This window comes from Equus caballus, chromosome 18 (genome assembly GCF_041296265.1).
Source record: "Equus caballus isolate H_3958 breed thoroughbred chromosome 18, TB-T2T, whole genome shotgun sequence".
Classification (NCBI taxonomy): Eukaryota; Metazoa; Chordata; class Mammalia; order Perissodactyla; family Equidae; genus Equus; species Equus caballus.
Window position 1 is genome coordinate 72,054,498 of NC_091701.1, and position 17,716 is coordinate 72,072,213.

The 17,716-nt window shown below is 40.6% G+C and overlaps 1 protein-coding gene across 2 annotated transcripts in view; it reads right to left on the bottom strand.

Annotated features, from left to right (window-relative positions):
• DNAH7 (dynein axonemal heavy chain 7) overlaps positions 1 to 17,716 on the bottom strand; it is a 235,426-nt gene that overhangs the window by 19,627 nt on the left and 198,083 nt on the right. For both annotated transcript variants that reach the window (XM_070242074.1, XM_023622248.2), the window contains 4 exons: positions 15,837 to 15,998; positions 13,385 to 13,585; positions 9,043 to 9,204; positions 619 to 804 (listed from right to left, as the gene is read on the bottom strand). In XM_070242074.1, coding sequence (XP_070098175.1) covers positions 619 to 804; positions 9,043 to 9,204; positions 13,385 to 13,585; positions 15,837 to 15,998 — 711 coding nt within the window. The remainder of the gene's footprint in view (positions 1 to 618; positions 805 to 9,042; positions 9,205 to 13,384; positions 13,586 to 15,836; positions 15,999 to 17,716) is intronic.

Genomic DNA, 17,716 nt, shown 5'->3' on the forward strand with positions numbered 1-17,716 from the left:
GAGGGAGCCTCGGCCTTGTGTGGCAGGTGGTTCCGTGACTCTCTGCCTCTTTCTACCTGTGCAGCTTTGGGCAAGTCATTCTGCTTTTGTGAACTTGCCTTCTCATTTGTAAAAGGCACAGAACAATAATGTCAATGTTAGTTTGATGCTCTAGTGAGATACTTGCATGTAACTGTTTTGTAAGTAATCAAGCATAATAAAAACATCAACTAATATTGTTAATACTAGTTTGTAACCCCTCTCATGTGTATTTCCATTTTGATTTGGGGCAATGTCTTTTTACCCAAAGGACTGAATTCATGATAACAGAATTTCAGATCCCTGAGGAAGCCATTCTTGACACTCCTCACATTACAGCAAACTGGAAACCACTAACTCCATCTATGCGTGGGGGTGGGGGGGGGGTGCTCTGTCCCTATAAGACTGAAAGAGCACACACAATGGTTAACCAAAAGAAAGACCTCTGGAAAAATCACTCACCATTTTGTCTTTGCCAGAGGAATTTCATGTTTTACTGCTTTTAGTTTTCTCTTTTTCCTTCTGAGGAAAACCAGCCCTGAGCTAACACCTGCCAGGGGGCCAGCCCCTGCTTTTAGTTTTCTTGAAGGGCATACTTACATCACCAGAAGGAGGGACGAAATAGATGCCACTTGAGTCGAATTTATAGCTTGGATTTTCAACTAATTCTGTGTTGAAGAATTTGTTTAGAATACTGCGCAGCGTGCGCCGGTCCCAGTCGTCTGTCACCCTGCCTCCGTAATTGCATTCACCGGTCATGTAGCGCAGAGCGTCATAAGGCAGTTCCTAAAATTGAGAGCTCAAGTCGCTCAACCAGTTAAGAGTTATCAGTAGCACATTATACAGAAATGTGTTTCCTGCTTCCTCACATTATTAAATTAAATGGCTTACAGAAATTTGCACCAACACAATTCCCTGTATATACTTCCCTGCTGGTTGTTGCAATTCCCCCACCTCTCGCTCTCCTTTTGTGGTCTGTCATTTCCTTTCAGTCAATGCAGAGAATAGAACTCCTCTATTAACTGTGAACTCACTCACTATCCAGCCAACATGAATGGACCACCTACTGTGTGCCAGTCACAGAATGACTTAGACTGGAATCCCATCCTTGAAAACCTTTCACTGCTGATTGACATTCAAAATAAATCCAACAGAATTCAGAGATAATAGGGTTCATTTCCTTCACCACCTTTTATATCCATATATAATTTAACTATTGGAATCACACTATATATATAATTTTGCATATAATTTTTCACCAAATCTTACTTTATGAGCCATTACTTTATGAGATGTCTTTTACCATTTCATGAAAGACTCTTTGAAAATACTATTTAATAACTGTCTTCTAATATTGAATACTCCAGTTGCTCCTAATTTTCTACTGTGTTAAATTATGTTTCATTAAATATACATTTCTTAACATTTCCAATAATTCTTTAGTCCAGATTCCTGACAAGGAAATTACTATGTCAAGGAAAAGAAATTTATAAAAAGTAATTGACTAATGTCACCAAACTGCTTTACTAAAAGGCTAGCAATTGTAGGAATCAGTTTTAAAATCTTTGCTAATTTGACTGCCCAAAGATAATTTTGTGTTAAATTGCATTTTTAGAATACTAGTGAAGATCATAATTTTTTCACATGTTTAATAACATTTGTTCTTTTGTGAACTAGCCTCCTACTCATTTTTTCAATTAAAGTTTTAATAGTTTTACTTTATTTGTATAAACTGTTTTATAAATTGACCTTTATTTTTTTGGTTTTTGAGGAAGATTAGCCCTGAGCTAACTACTGCCAATCCTCCTCTTTTTGCTGAGGAAGACTGGCCCTGAGCTAACATCCATGCCCATCTTCCTCTTCTTTATATGTGGGATACCTGCCACAGCATGGCTTTTTTGCCAAGCGGTGCCATGTCCGCACCTGGGATGCGAACTGGCGAACCCCGGGCTGCCGAGAAGCGAAACGTGCGCACTTAACTGCTGCGCCACCAGGCCGGCCCCCTAAATTGACCTTTATTTATCAAATTTGTGGAAATACATTTTTACTGTTAGTTTGCTTTTTTATTATATACTCTGGTATACAGTAGTTTTGAATGTTTATGAATGCAAAAGAATTGACTTCTCATGTTGCAATTTTTTTTATCCTAAGCATAAACACTTAAACACTCACCAGCAATATAGAGAATTCTATTTCTCACTACTCTCAACAAAACTGAGCTTTATCATTTAGGGGAAAAAAACTGATAAACAATAAAATTGTTTTAATTTTTAAGTTTATTTTCTTTATTATTTTTTTATTGAGCTATAATTGACATTTAACATTATATTAGTTTCAGATGTACAACATAATGATTCAATATTTGTATATATTGTGAAATGATCACCACATAAGTCTATTTAACACCTGTCACTTTACATAGTTACAAAATTTTTTTTCTTGTGATAACTTTTAAGATCTATTTCTTAGTAACTTTTAAATATGCAACACAGTACTATTAACTATAGTCACGAAGCTGTACATTACACACCTTAAGTTTATTTATTTATTTTTTTTTGATATTGACATTTCCTAAATGTTTATTCACCCTTTGTCTTCTTATTGTTAAATTATGGGCTCTGTCTTTTAATGTGTTTTCTTCATTTGAATGACTATCTTCTTTTTTTAATTACTAAAAGCTCTTTATAAAGATACTGAATCAGCTTGTCAGATAAATTTTAGATATCTTCTCCAATTTTCATTTGTCTTTTAGTTTTTACTTAAGTACTTAACATTTACTTAAAATGTTTAACTGCTTATGGTATTTTAATATAGTAATGTTTTAAAATATTCTCTGCTAAAATACAGCGACGTTTTACTTTAGGATTTGCCATCATTTCTGGGCCTTTCATGCCCTTCTTGCCGTTCTCGTGAAAAGTTAAACTGTGGATATCCCACATTCCAGGGATCCCAGCTGGAGGAATCTCTTCAATGGAAATAACAGCTCTGGGGAAGAGCAGGCAGGCGTGATTGGAGAGGGAAGTTTATTGAATTAGGGGTTGGACATTATGGGATTTGTTACTTGTAGAACTGGAACTGAAGGCAGTGAATTTAGGAGACCATGTCAGTGACCAAGACCTCATGGAGAAACGAACAGAATCAGGCAGGAGAACGCCAGCAAGTTGATGTTCTTCCCACTGCAAACGCGAGGGGAGTGTGATCAGATGCCCCCACTGCTTGGGCTGGCCTTGTTGACAGGCCCCCACCTCAGAATGAAGTATGGGAAGAAAACTCACGTGCAAATTATGTAGGTAGTATATGAGGTGGGGCAGCACATGGACAAGCTGGCCCAGGGAGGGCTTTGTGATGCAGACATAACACGAGATCGGGTCGGGAAGGGTGATTTATGTATGAAGAGTTAAAGCCACCACCATGCCCCTGAGAGCAGATGGGCGAAATGTTTCTCTCAGAGCTCAGTCATAGCCAGCACCAAACAAATTGGGGAGTGCATTCTCCCAGGGGCCCAGGCACACTGGCTGGGGTCGCAGAAAGAGTAGTGGGTGCTGCTGACATTGCTTCCCTGCTCAGTTGTTATAAGAAGGTTGAGACTATGGGGAGAGAGTGTAGACAGAAGCAGAGCTCAAAGTTGGCAACGAGTGCGCAAGGTTATATCTGAGGTTGTTCAGTCTAACGTTGCTTATTAGCAAAAAATAAAAAGGAAATAAAATCATAATAGTCAACAGAGAGGAAATGCTGTGTAAGCAACCATTAAAACAAAGATCTACATCTATGTTGAAAGTTGTCCACAACATATGTAGAGTGAGAAAAGCAAGCTGAAAATGAATACGCAAACATAATTATGCCTTTGAGGAAAAATTTGTGTATATATTGTGCATATATATATATGTGTACCTATTTGTGCATAGAAAAACTTCTGCACAGATATGCCCTAAGCTATGAAATTGAGCGGTGGGCCTTTCTCACACACACACACACACACACACACCTCTATCAAATCAAGAACAACAAAGCAATTGCCCATCTGCCAAGTAGATTATATATATCTACTTGTATTTTCTTCTTTTACAGTTTCATTTTTCCTATTTATTTTTTTAATCCAACATGAATTCTATAGCATGAATAATCTAGCTTTATTTTTTCCTACTAGCAAATAATCGATTATTCTCTCATCACTTATCGAATACTCCTTCCATTTTCTATCCATTTTCAATGCTGCGGTTACTATGCCAAAGTTCTACATATAGTAATGTTGCCATTCTTGTTTTGGAGAGCTTGAAGATGTTTCCACTAATCCTGGTTCCTTCATGAGACAGACACGTACTGAGCTGTCTACTACACATACTGTTTTAGGCACTAGGGACGCAAGAGTAAACAAAACAAAGTCACCATATAATTTACTGGCTTGTGATCTGACAAGATGTGCTCTCCTTCTGAGAAAAGCTCATAGTTCCCAGTGACCCACACTGGCCACCAGCTCTGTTAAGGCTACCAGAACAGAATGGGGCCTGGGCACCCATATTTCTGGCCACTATGCTAGAGTTTGTAACGGAAAGGATAGCAGCGATGATGGGCAAGTAGACCATGGAAGACCAAAAGCGTCTGCAATCATCTCCTGCTCTTATAGGTGTTCACTCACGACAAGGATTCTCAACACAATGCTGGACCAAGGACTATCAGCCAAAGTCGCACACAGAAATGTGCCAAGGGGAGGCAAACTTGGCTCCTGAGTCTGAGTTGATTATTCAAGAAAGACTCCAATAAGTAGACAAAGATTGGGCACAGGAAAGGGTGCTTACAGTGGAAGGAAAATAAATGCCAAGGTTCAGAGGTGTGGACAGAGCACCTCGCACTGGGAGAAGAGCAAGTACACCATATATCCACACAGCACAGGGCACGGGTCGAGCGGGGAGGCGGGAGCGGAGGAAGGCAGGATGTGGCTGGAGAGGGGTGAGGAGTAACTGAGTGTCGGTGACTCCCTATTTCTAGCTTAAGGGTTGGGTGGGAGGCGGTTCCATTACTTTGATGCAGGCAGGGAATGGAAAATGGGGAACAGAGACAGGATTCCATAAGATAATCATTGCTCATTCTGTTTCTTTTCCACATTTTTCCCTACTCCTTCACCGATTATTTTTACAAAACACAGCACTTGATATCAGCTCCATAGATGCCCAGCACCTCACTAGAAATCAGGGTGCAACGGTGTTTTTCAGCCGCAACACTTGAGTACCAGGGACCACTTTTGTGAAATCTTTGTTTCTTCAAGTTCCTGTTAGTGTTTGATTCCTCTAGAATGCCAGAGCTTTGCCTATAGATTTCTCCTCCCTAACGACTTGCTTTTTTCTTTATACATTCTTGGCTGGGTTGGAGGGAAACTACCAAGGCCATATTTCTGAGGCACGGGGCAAGGACTCCTAAGAGCCTTCATTTTCTTTCCAGTTTGACTTTTATTCAGAGTAAATTAGAATTAGAACGTAAAGATTTGGTTCCACTGCTATAGCTCACCCGCTGGACCTACTTAGGAGCTAGAAGAGCACGTTCTGGTACAAGTTCAGAGGTCCTGGGATTTTAATGTCTGTTGCAATCATAAACCCATTCTTATCCCCAAGTTGAGGTTAATGCACCCTCTTTAACTTGATTTCCTCATCCTAGTCATTCTCCTGATGGCAAGAACTATTGTTGGTCTAGGTTTAATGTGTCCATGAGAGAGTTTAATTCTGACTGCTTTTTTTGTCAAGACATTGGATGGTTTTGTTTTAAGAAAAAATGTTGATTGTTGAAGAAGGATTACATGAAACTTACTGATGTGAAGGGAACTGTGAATTCACATTCCTCAAAGAATCTCTAACTCGTGATGAAGTATATGTGACGCACGAATAGCAGCTTTGTCGTTTGCTATATAAATACTCTGCTGGAGGAATGGGCAGCATTCTGACCCGTCATTTAACAGAAGGAGCCAGTTCAGTCAGTCCTGTGTGTCATTCAGATTCTCCCCGCAGCGCTTGACAGGACGGATGGCTCCTGACGTCCCCTGTCACTCAGCACGCTCTCCCCTGCTTTCCCCCTGGCTGCTCAGTCTGCCCTCCCCACATCTCCTGTCCTCTCTCCCACTGTTGACACTGGGTGCTCGCCAGCAGTCAACCTTTAGTTCTCTTCTTTTCTTAGGCTACAAGGCCTCCCTTTGAAATCTCAGAAGTTCTCGGGCTTCTCCTAATGTGCTAACAATTCACAAACTTCTGTTCTGTGGTCACTCTCTTCTTTCAGGCTTTTATCCATATGCCAAGAGCCTATCAGATAGCATCACCCAGACATCCCAGGTGTATAAAATGTAGAAGACTGACATAATTATCCACTCACCCACCTCCACTGCACCAACCCACCACTTCCTGGTACTGTTCCCTGTCTAGATTAATGGATGGTACCACCACCAATCCAGACCAGAAAACTAACATCAGCTGAGACTTCTCCCTCCCCCTCCCCCTCTCCCGTTTAATATCTAAGTCATTTCAGTCCTTTTCCCTACATGTCTATTGTATCTCTACCATGTTCCCCATCCTAGTTCAAATGTTTTAGTTTAAACTTTTCTCATCTCTTGCCTGGGGTATCATGATGGTCTCCTGTAGCAGCTTCCTAGGGCTGCAGATAGGTGGCTTCCAGCAACAGAAATTTATTGTCGGATAGTTCTGGAGGCCAGACGTTTGAAATTTAGATATTGGCAGGGCCATGCCCCCTCCAAAGCTTCTAAGAAGGATCCTTTCTTACTTCTCCCAGCTTCTGGTAGCCCCAGGTCTTCCTCTGCTCGAGCATAACTCCAATCTCTGCCTCCAGACATGTTCTACTAAGGGCCCACCATTCTCCAGTATGACCTCACTTAGCTTACTGATCACAGTTGCAACAACCCTGTTCCCAAATAAGGTCACTTTTTTAGGTACCATGGATTGAACGTCAACACATCTTTTAGGGGGACACGATTCCACTCACATCATCTAAAACTGGCCTGTTATTTGGGTCCCTCTAATCTACTTTCCACTCTGTTGCTAGACTGATCTTTCTAAAATGCAAATATTCTCCTGAAAGCACACCAATAACAATAGAATAACCCCCAAATCAGTTAGCATGGCATACAAGGATGTTCCAAATTACTGATAGTTAACCAGACCTTTTCACCTGTTTGCACTTTTTAACCTTTTTACTGTTGTTTCTCCACACTGTCTATCTGAAAAGCTTCCACTGTTCATTCCTTGAGTCCCACGTACCTGGTTCTCTGTGGAAGCTTCCCAGATCACAGCCAGCAGACCTGCTTGCCCTTTTGTTTGTGTTCACATCTCTCAATAGCTAGGGCGACTAAGTTTACTATTGTCCAAACTGAAACACTTTGAGGGTAAAAGTGGGTGCCAAAAATAATTCGTATTATATAATTTTAAAATAGTATATGTTAAACGACAAATCTATCCTAGTATTTTGGTGGACCTATAAGCAGCTCTACTCAAACACTGTTTTCAAAATAAGATTATTTCTTAAAATAAGTAAGAAATTGAAGCAAAAAGTTTTTATAATGATTTTCTTAAGAAACAATACAAGCAGAATAACTTTTCTTGGTATATATTCACAGACTTTAATTAACTTCTTAGACATATCTGTCTCAAATAACATCTCTGATATTTTTCCAAAGAATTTACCTTCCAAAGTAGTCTCATTGTTTTTAATTTGTAAAATAAAATTGTCTATTATAATCTACAAAGTTTCATTTTATGGTTACTAAATTTTAAATCGTTGACACTTTTAATTGACTCTTTAGAAGAAACGTGCAGGTGCTTGAACAAATTGCTAACTGGAGGAGGTCCTCATCCTTTTTTTCTGTATTGAAAAGTGTATTTGAGCTCAAATTCTTCCACAGGCACTGTATCACTGCATTTTGCCTCCATTCTTGGTATCTTTTTTTGATAAATATTACTACAAGAAAGAAATTCATCAAATTCATGCTTCTTTTAAATGTTTTATCAAATTTAAATGCTGCAGAATCAAAGGGCTTCTTAATGCATTTCATTTTAGTAAGAATAGGGATTTGTCAAATGTAACACAGAAACTCAGACAAAGGATTCTGCACATATGTTTACACTGTCATTTGAGCTCTCAGTATTTATTTTGTTCAGTTCTTCCTCTGCTTTTATAGAGACAGAATTCAGTGCCTTTCTGTTTGTAAGCTTTTTTAAAAAAATAATCACAATTCACTAGCAGTTTCAAAAACCAAAGCTTTTTGATGTTCCATTGATTGATTTAAAAATTTTCAACCTCTTTTGAACAAAATTCTTCCAAAATTTAAGGGGTTCACTTTTTAAAAAGTTCCATATCCTCGCAGGACACTTGGAGGGATCGACTGAGCAGTTCCTCAAAGGGGCAAACAGGTTAAAAATCCAACTGATGGACGATAGCAAAGAGGGAAAGTGGGTACTGCCACGCTGTGCGTGTGTGTGTGTCTGTGTATCAGAACAGTAGGGCATGAAACGTGTTGATGTCACAACATTAGGCTGTTTGGCTTCTTCCCAGAATCTATACTTCAGGTTAACACCAACAGCTTAAATAGTTCATTTTCTCCTGACAAATGGCCCAAACTCTGGAATAATACTACAGTGACATTTCTCTAAAAATAAAGTCATGCTCCAGAACAGAAGGAAATCAGTCTGTTTGTTTTTTTCATTTTAGAGCCTGGTTGATTTATGGTCCTCTCAAATCCTTTTCGAAATAAGTACAATATGCTCACTTTTCAGATTTCTACAGGTGGCTATATGTCAAAATAAACGATAAAATACAGATTCCTAAAAGACAAACTGACATTCAACTCCCTACTGTAGCAGCTATCATAATACCCTGCTGCAATAACGTCCCACTTACTAAGCTGTTGGGAACTATCCTGCTATTCATTTTATGAGAGCAGAAATTAATCAGAAGTCCCTGCTTACTGTACAAACACTTACAACGTGATAAAGAGCAAAACAGGTGACGTCCTTGCCATGAGTTTTACGATACCTCATACTGGTTCAGGAACATGTGGAGCTGCTGCACGCTGATTCTCAGGTCAGTCTCATTGAACTCATAAGGAATGTTCCACCCCAGGGGTCCAAATTTCCGTCTCTCTTGGACCAAAGCATGAAAGAAACAGAGGCCATAAAGTAATTTCTTGAATTCTTCCTGTAATGAGAAGAAATGGTGCCACAACATTATTTTTCCCCCTAACATGGCATTATACTTACCATATTGTAAAATGAAAGTAATTAACTCCTTTTGTGTATAAATATATCCATCTCAAAGTATAACTAAAACAGAATTAACTGTTTCTACAGGCTATTTAGACAAAAATATGCCCATTTGTATACATGTTCAGCTGGCACATATAGCTGGTTACACCAGATCTTCAGAAAGCATAGTACGCTCATCTAATTTAATGTTACCTTACAGGATTTTGGAGGTTCCAGCTGAAGCGTCCTGAGGCAAGAAGCATGAATTCTAATGTGTGGTCCCAGACCATCTTGGAGAAATTTCAAAGGAGATAATTCAAACCAGTTAGGCACCTCTACAAAAGGACTTTTGGACTGAAACTTTAGGCAGACCCATGACTTTTCTGTTTACTCTCAGGTAATAAAATGTCCTCCACTCACTGTCAATTGCAAAGCCAGCCTTGACTCAGAAATCAAAAAGTACAATGAAATATATTAATCATTTGTACCCTCCAGAAGAAGGTTCTAACATGGTCAAAATAGAGCTTGAGAGAGAATCTGTGGAGAGATTTCCTTGGAAAGAGCAGCTGCTGTGCTGGGAGTCCCCTTGCCCCCACCCCCAAGGGAGAAGGGAGTGTGAGGTCTTAGTCCAAGCTAGTGAGAAGGAATGAATGGGGCCACTCGGAGAGTGGATGCATGTTCCCCGCAACTGGGTGGAGTGGGAAAATGCAAAACCCATGCCTGAAAGAGTAGAGCAGCCGAAGGGCATAGGGTAGAGGACTGTGAGAGGGAAATCAGCACCCCACCTCCAACGGTGGGCCAACTGGGTATGGATCCCAAGGAGCAGAAGGGGAGCTGGAAGAGGAATGTCAGCCAGGAGTAATTTAAAGGTTTCCCAGTCAAGAGGACTGGTGTCACAGGGTGAGTAAACCCCAACAGTCAGAGCCTGTATGAAGTGAATGCTGGAGAACAAAAAGTTGAGGGAATCAGGAGCAGCCACCTGAAGGAGAGGCACTGCCTAGGGTGATGAGATCACAGTCAGAGGCCTCCAGCAGGGGAGCCCAGGGAGAACCCATGTAAGAACTCACAGGAGAAAAAGTCAGCTTTAACCCCCCAGGACAAGTGCCAAGTGGAGAGCTCCAAGCAATAGCAGCCCCGAACAGGGACTTGTACTTCCTGTCTCGTCCCCGCACACACTCTGAACTGAGCAGTCAGTGTCAACAGCTATCACGTGAAGGAGGATTCACAAAAAGAAAGATGCCAACTGCATCCTCTTCCTCAGTGGAAGCCCACAGACTACAGGCCCTGGTGAGGTCCTGGAGAGTTGACGCTACACTTTGAATAAAAGTTGAAGTGCTGATTACTAGATTGCACTGTACTTTCTGATTTCTGAATGAAGGCTGGCTTTGCAAGTTAAAATGACTTTAGGTCATTTTATGACCTGACAGTAACCAGGAAAGCCATGAGGCTGCCCAAAGATTTAGCAGGGGGAAAGTTTCCCCTGTGGAATAAACTTGAAAGGGAGAGTGGGAGACAAAAGTAAAGCAGCATAAATTTAACCACAGAGGTGGGAGGAAGTAAAGTTAAACATGCTGTGCTAATGCTGGAACAATTTTAGATTTATTGGAGCATTGAGCAAATTAGCAAATGTGTTGATGCTGTGGGAGCTAGGCTTCTCATATAGAAGAAGGACATACAAATATAGAATGAGGAAGAGTGAGAAAGAACCCTGGGTAATGGACTGAAATTGGAGGTATTGCTATGAACTCATTACTTCTAAAATATATATATGACTATGTGCGCATGCACTTGTTTGCATGCATGAACATGTGTGTACGTATATATGTATTACATGTATATGTTTGTGTGAGTACATGTGTACATTTCCAAATTCTCTCCACCAACAGGGCCAAGAACCAAAGCCAATGCAGTAGCACTGAGCTCATCTAGCACCCAGCTCTTGGCGTCTAATATCATTCCCCACTAAAAAAGATCAGGACTCTTCAGAGAAATGGGTTGTTCCAGGACTAGGGTACAGATGAGATTGGAGCATCATATGCCAGCAAGTAAGAGGGCTCATCATAAGAGTAATAGAATTTTTTAAATGATGGGACTTATAAAAGGCAGAAGAGCCAGCCTGAATGAGCTGACCAAATCTGGGACAATTTGAGCAAAAGACTTAAGTTCAGCAATGAATTGTATACCAATTGGAAAAAAACAAGGAATGCATGAGTTCATACCAATAACATAAATAAATGAGGGAGAAGGGAGGGCTTTGCTGACAGTAGAGTGCCAAGTGTCAAATATGGAAGGAGTGCCAGAGCTGGAATCATCCCAGGAAATAACGGGATCAGGTAAGAATCATCAATGGAGACTAAATCTGGGCTGGGGTGGATTTTGATAAGGAACAGGATATTTGCATGGTCCTAAAATGTCTCCCCACAGACTGATTATTAGTTGCAAGGGGCAAAGCAGTTATTTACATTGAAGAAATCAGACAACACTTCAGTCATCCACTGATGATCAAAATAGTATCATCAATGAGGGGTAAATGGGCATTGTGCGCTTCCCAATGCAATACTCTGAGGACGCAATTTCACCCGTGTAGTATTCTGGCTAAGAATGAGTAACCTCAATCTAATCAGGAGGGAATAGCAAACAAGGCCCAAGTGAGAAATGTTCTGTTAAAGAAACGGGCGGAGATGAATTCTTCAGAAATGTCAATGTCATCAAGGACAAAGAAAGGCTGAGGAAATGTTCCAGATTAAAGGGGGCAAAGAGACATGGCAACTAAATGTGACACGAGCCCTAGACCAACCCTGTAGTGAACAGGGAAATGCTCTAGAGGACATCACCGAATCAAAGGAGAGATCTGGAACACAAATGGCAGATTCGATACAATAGTGCATCTGTGTTAAATTTACTAAACTATTAGCTCTACCTTGAAAAGACAGTATCTCTGTTCTTCAGAAATGTACATCTACGTATTTCTTTCTGGATAAAGGGCTGTGACATATCTAAATTCCCTGAAAATGGTGTACATTAACAAGAGGTGATATGGGTGAAGGGCTTTGGGCTGTTCTTTGTACTACTTTTATACTTGCATATTTAAAATTATTTCCAAAAAAAAAAGTTAAAACAGAAAAACTATGATGTGCTGCTTTGGCAGTTGAGGAGATTTGGGTTTTGGCCTGGACCATGGTTCATAAATGCCTGGACTTCCCATGTGTATGACTGCCAGTGGAGGGACATTTGGATTCAGAAGAAAGGGAGTAAAATTTTGCAAAAGAGCGTCTAGCTAGCCCATGCAGAAGCACCTCACCACCTACCTGGGAGTAAGCTGCTCTCTCTGGGCCTAATCAATGCCAAAGCTAGTCGTACAGAAGGTCTTGGAAGCTTAGGATAAGGTTTGACTTAGTTTTAAACACGGGCACTTTTTTTAGTACCCAAGACTTTTGTTTAATGAAAGTACTTCTTTATTTTTATATTTTCTTTTGATGTGTACTTAAAACATATTCTGACATCAAGAGTGTGAGGTTTTTAATGGCAAAAACTTACCAAGGTTCATAACCCCTCTTAAAAAGAAATTCTTCCATTTTTAATTATGGTAAAACACTGTGAAACAATTTTAGGTCACAGACATTCACACATAGAATTCTAATCACGAAAGCAGTGGGTGGTTTCCCTGCTTGCCTGGTGATGCTAAAAAAGACCCTTATGAGTCCCATCAATCAAGGAGTAAAATCATTTTGGCTCTCATTATAGTTATATGGAGGAAATATTTTTATGTTTTAATTTAAAGATATGGCTCCAAATAGCAAAGGGCTCAGTTAATATCCTGAAACAAGATTCTCCAGCCTTGCAGATTTGTACAGGGAATGGCTTACAGCTGACTTTCTAAATAGAAAGCTACATTATTAATGACACCCCAGAAGATCTCAGCTGAGCAGGAATGAGGCTGGTGGTAAAATTAAAATAAAATATTAATAAAATTGACTTCAGCACAGTCAATAATCAGTAATCAAAACCAAGTGCCCTGCAGTGCAGGAGGTCTATTTAATTTGTAGTTTTACTCAGCACACACATCCACTATCACCAGGGGCCCCTTGAATTGCTTTACAGGGCTGAGGTAACAAGGCTTGGCCATTACTAACAGGCTTTTTGCAGCTGCCAAAGAACTCAGGGTCAGAGATCGGGTCCATGAGGTATGATCGAATGATATTAGCCCGTAAACCTTTCGGTGCTTCATTGGTCATTTTCACTCCATTCTGCAGGACTGACACGGGGAAATTCGGAGATGGGTAACTTGTCAGCCAAATTCGGAAATCTGGATGTGTTGATTCTGGGCTTAACTCCTGCAAGAAAAGAAATCGGACACAAAAGGGTACATAAAATCCAAGACAAATCTCCAGATCATATGTGCATGGGATGGGCTGGAAGTGGGAGGAAGCATTTTTGCAAAACAGAACTTACTGCTGCAATTTAAGGCGAAAGCCTTAAAATCTGATTCTGCCCCCGAAACAACATAGTTCACTGAGAAGGCCCAGAGTGTTGTCATTCTCCTTGATACAATTAAATCATCCGACTATAAAGTCTACAAAGGGGTTACATAATTCAGAGTTGGCCACAATAAAGACTAAGATATTCCCAAAAATCTCGTACCTTCACTGATGTTGCTGAAATATTTACAGAAATAATTCTCTGCCCCAGAGCCAAATTAAGAACAATTCGTTCTTTTTGCTATAGCCAGTTTGTGAGAATAAGTAATACACTCAGATATGTTAATATGACACCAAGCTGGGATGAAAAAAGAATAGAGCATTTTGAAAGGCGAGAAGAACTGGTACATCCTGAAGCAACATTACATAATGACATAATGAAGTGACATTACCACATGTCACTATTAGCTGTGCTGGTCTAGGGGATGTCCAGGCCGGCACTGTAAAGGCTAGCAGCACACACAGCACTGTCGTGAAGCCTAGGGGGCCCAGGACTAACTAGCAGGGGCCCTTCTTTCTCTTCCTCTCCAGTCCCACTCCCTGCAGCTACCTCCCCCAATTGCCCATGTCAGTGGTATCTATGATTTTTTTTAATTGTAAATGTTCATTAGGAAAAAAACTATTTGAGAGCATTTATGTGGCCAAGGGGTGGGGCTGAATTAGGAAGGATGCATAGCTGCCTGAGTTCTTTAATAACAATAGTGGTGGGTGAGGGCACTGTTTCTTTTCCTGTCAGCTGCTCTATGTCCAGTGACTTAAGCAACATGACTCGTGGGACTTTGGATGAAGCTCACCATCCATTAGGGACAGCTCTTCTCTCCCGTATGATTCTCTGATGGGTGTATATGGTGCAATCCTACATGTCATGAGAATGGCCTAGAGACAGAGGAAACACGAAGACACAGGCACAAATACAAAACCTCTAATATAAAGCCTGAAGGATGAGTAGATTTTGGTAAGGCAAATAACAGCAAGAATAGTTTTTCAGCTAGAAATAATACCTATTATGATGGCCTCTCGAAAATATGTGCTATACCAATAAAAGTGAGGGAAGTTCAAATGGCTGGAGCATAGAAGTTAAGGCAGAAAGTGGCAGAGACGACACCTGAGAGGCAGGAAAGGTCAGAGGAAGAAGTGGGCTGGAAGCCAGGATGGGGTTTGACCTGCGTCTTACACGCAATGGGAAGCCACTGAAAGGTCTGAAGCAGTGAAGCAATATTCATTCACTAATTCAGTAAATATTTATTGATTGTCTCCCATGGGTCACGCCCTACTCAAGGTGCTGAAGACAAACTAGAGAACAAAAGAGACAGAGAAAGTCACTGTCCTCGTGATCCTTATGGTCTAGTGGGAGAAACAGACAAAGTGGTGATAAGAGGCATAAAGAAAAATACAACTTGCTCCGTAAAGTTTCAGCTGGATGTCTGCATAGTGCAGGTTCCATCCCACCTTGGGGTATGGGTAAACTTCGTCACCCAGGGGACTCTGAGTTAGGAGGGGCTGGAGTCACGGGAAGTTACAGAGGACGCATTTTCTCTCTGTTCACTGAAATCAAGTGCAGGTTTTCAGTTTACTCAGTTGAGCTCCGTGGGGTTTTCTTCCTGGACTTTCTGCCCATCAAAGTAGGGAAATACTATGACCCACTGCAGGAAGGGTGGTTTCAGTGGTCCTCTGTGGCAGGGTCAGGGGCTAAGTGGGTGAGAAGTGAGTCAAAGAAAGTTAGACCCCGAAGCCCTGTGGTTTAGAGTGGCGACATGAATTTCATTCTGAAAAGCCTCCTTTGTTGTTTTTGGTCCACTGCTGTAAAAAGTAACTTGGTTTCTGTCCACCTCATGGTTTACTCCCATCTTTGAGGCTGCTCCTCTGGATTAAGGAGATTTCCAACTCATCAGATGAGTCCTTGTTCCTATTAAGAGGGATCCAGCAAGGCATGACCATGTGTTCTCCTCTAGTCCCCAGTGTGAGCCCATGGCTCCTGTAATCCAGCCACACCACTAACCCGCAACCCTCCAAACTAGAGGATGGGAATGGAGTTACTTAGATGGTACATATATCACTAATTATATCGGGGGGAAACAATCTAGTAAAAATAAACTTGCATTTTTACCTCACAAACTTTCTCGAGGGTTGGCATCCAAGAGGTGGCAAGGTGACAGTTCTGAAGAACAACCCATGTTCCTTCCTTGATAGCTTTTTCTAACATCTTCATAGCTATGGGCCCTTGGCCTTGACCAAGAGATAAAGAGCTAAGTTTTGATCCCCCATATCCCTGTGTACAAGGAGAGTAAAGATATTATTTAACATCACATTTATAAGAAGACTCAATATTATTATTACAAGAAATGTTAACATTAAATATATTAAAATTAAATTATGGAGCATCCTTCAAAGGTTCAAACACATGCAGCCCTAAAAACTCTTACTGACTCAGAATCCTATAAACATTTAGACAAAAAGCAAGTCAGTTAAGGAAGGAAATAGTCAGCTGGGTGCTTGATTGTTAAGATAAGGATAGAAAAAATCTTAAGAAGACTTTTAACAAGAGGAGGAGATGAAAGGGTCCGGCTGTCATTCAGTAATTCCTAAAACCCAAAGCCGAAAAGAAAACTATGAATAGACAGATGATCTTGCCCTGTTTCCTCCAGATCTTTGAATAAGTATATTTTAACTAATTTGGCTACTGCATAAAACTCAGAGGAAAAAGCATTAACCCCCAATTCCCATTTAAAACTCTCTTTAAAGAATTTTGTGGGAATGTTTTCCAGGAATTTATTTCTACTGTGTCCTGACTCAACTGCAGCTTCTGGAAATGGTGTCTGACTCCTAAGCTCTTTCTTTCTAGGACAGTTACCACCTGAAGGCCTCTTTGGAAGAGGCCTTGAGTGGACGAGTAGGGTCTCGAGCCCTCTCTCTCTCGAGCCCTCTCTGAATGTCCACGGCTTATTGACACGAGCAGGTAGAAGCAGCAGAAAACGAACAGAGCTAGATACTACTGTTTCTGGAAGAAGTGGAGACAGCAAGTGAAGATAATGCATTGAGCAGTCTTATATAGCAGCCAGAGAATAAACAAACTGTACAACGTGGAAGAGAAATGGAGGGGAACCAGGAAGGTCTCAAAGCATCGGAAAGGTCAAGTTGATTTAGAGAGATTGAATCCCACACAAATGGAAACTTCCAACAATCTCCACCACTTCCACTCTGCTCACAGTCCCACCCGCCATTGCTCTTCCTGGCCTTCCAATAGCACTCTCTAATTAGTGCCCTGCTTCCATGTTGCACCTCTCAGATCATTTCTCCTCACTCCAGCTAGAAAGAGCTTTATAAATTATAGATCAGATCATGTCACTTTATTGCTTAAAACCTTACCACATCGTCCCATCCTACTCAAAGTCCTTAAGGCAGCCTACCAAAGCCCTGCATGATCTAGTCCCTCAGTGCATCTTGACCTCATCTCCTGAGTTATGACAGCCATGTCCCCGCACATCTTTAACCAATGGTAAGTGCTATGTTACACAATCAATCCTCTAGTATTTAAGAATTACACCCAAAGCAAAAGACATGGGGTGTTAAAATATAAATTGGCTTAGTAAAGAGTATTGTAACCAATTAGTATGTAATCTTTGAGAGGCCACTTAACCTCTCCATGCTTTAGTATCCCTTTCGGTAAACTGGAGACGCCGCCTCACAGGACTGCTGTAAAACTCAAAAGAGAAAACGTGTGTAACAAGATCTAGCAAAATGACCAGTGTATGTAAAGCACTCAACAAAAGTGATGATGGTGATTTTAGAAATATCAGCATTATTACCATAAAATGTTACTTTGATTAGACCAAAAGGGAAAAAACTCAACTCAAAAATGCCCAATCATCTATTATTATTCTCTTGTTCTAGGTTGAAAGATGCGAGAAAATTTATACTAAATTCATTTGAATAATTTTTAAAGCCTAGAAACGTAAATATTAGAATATATTCTAACTTGGTAAAGTG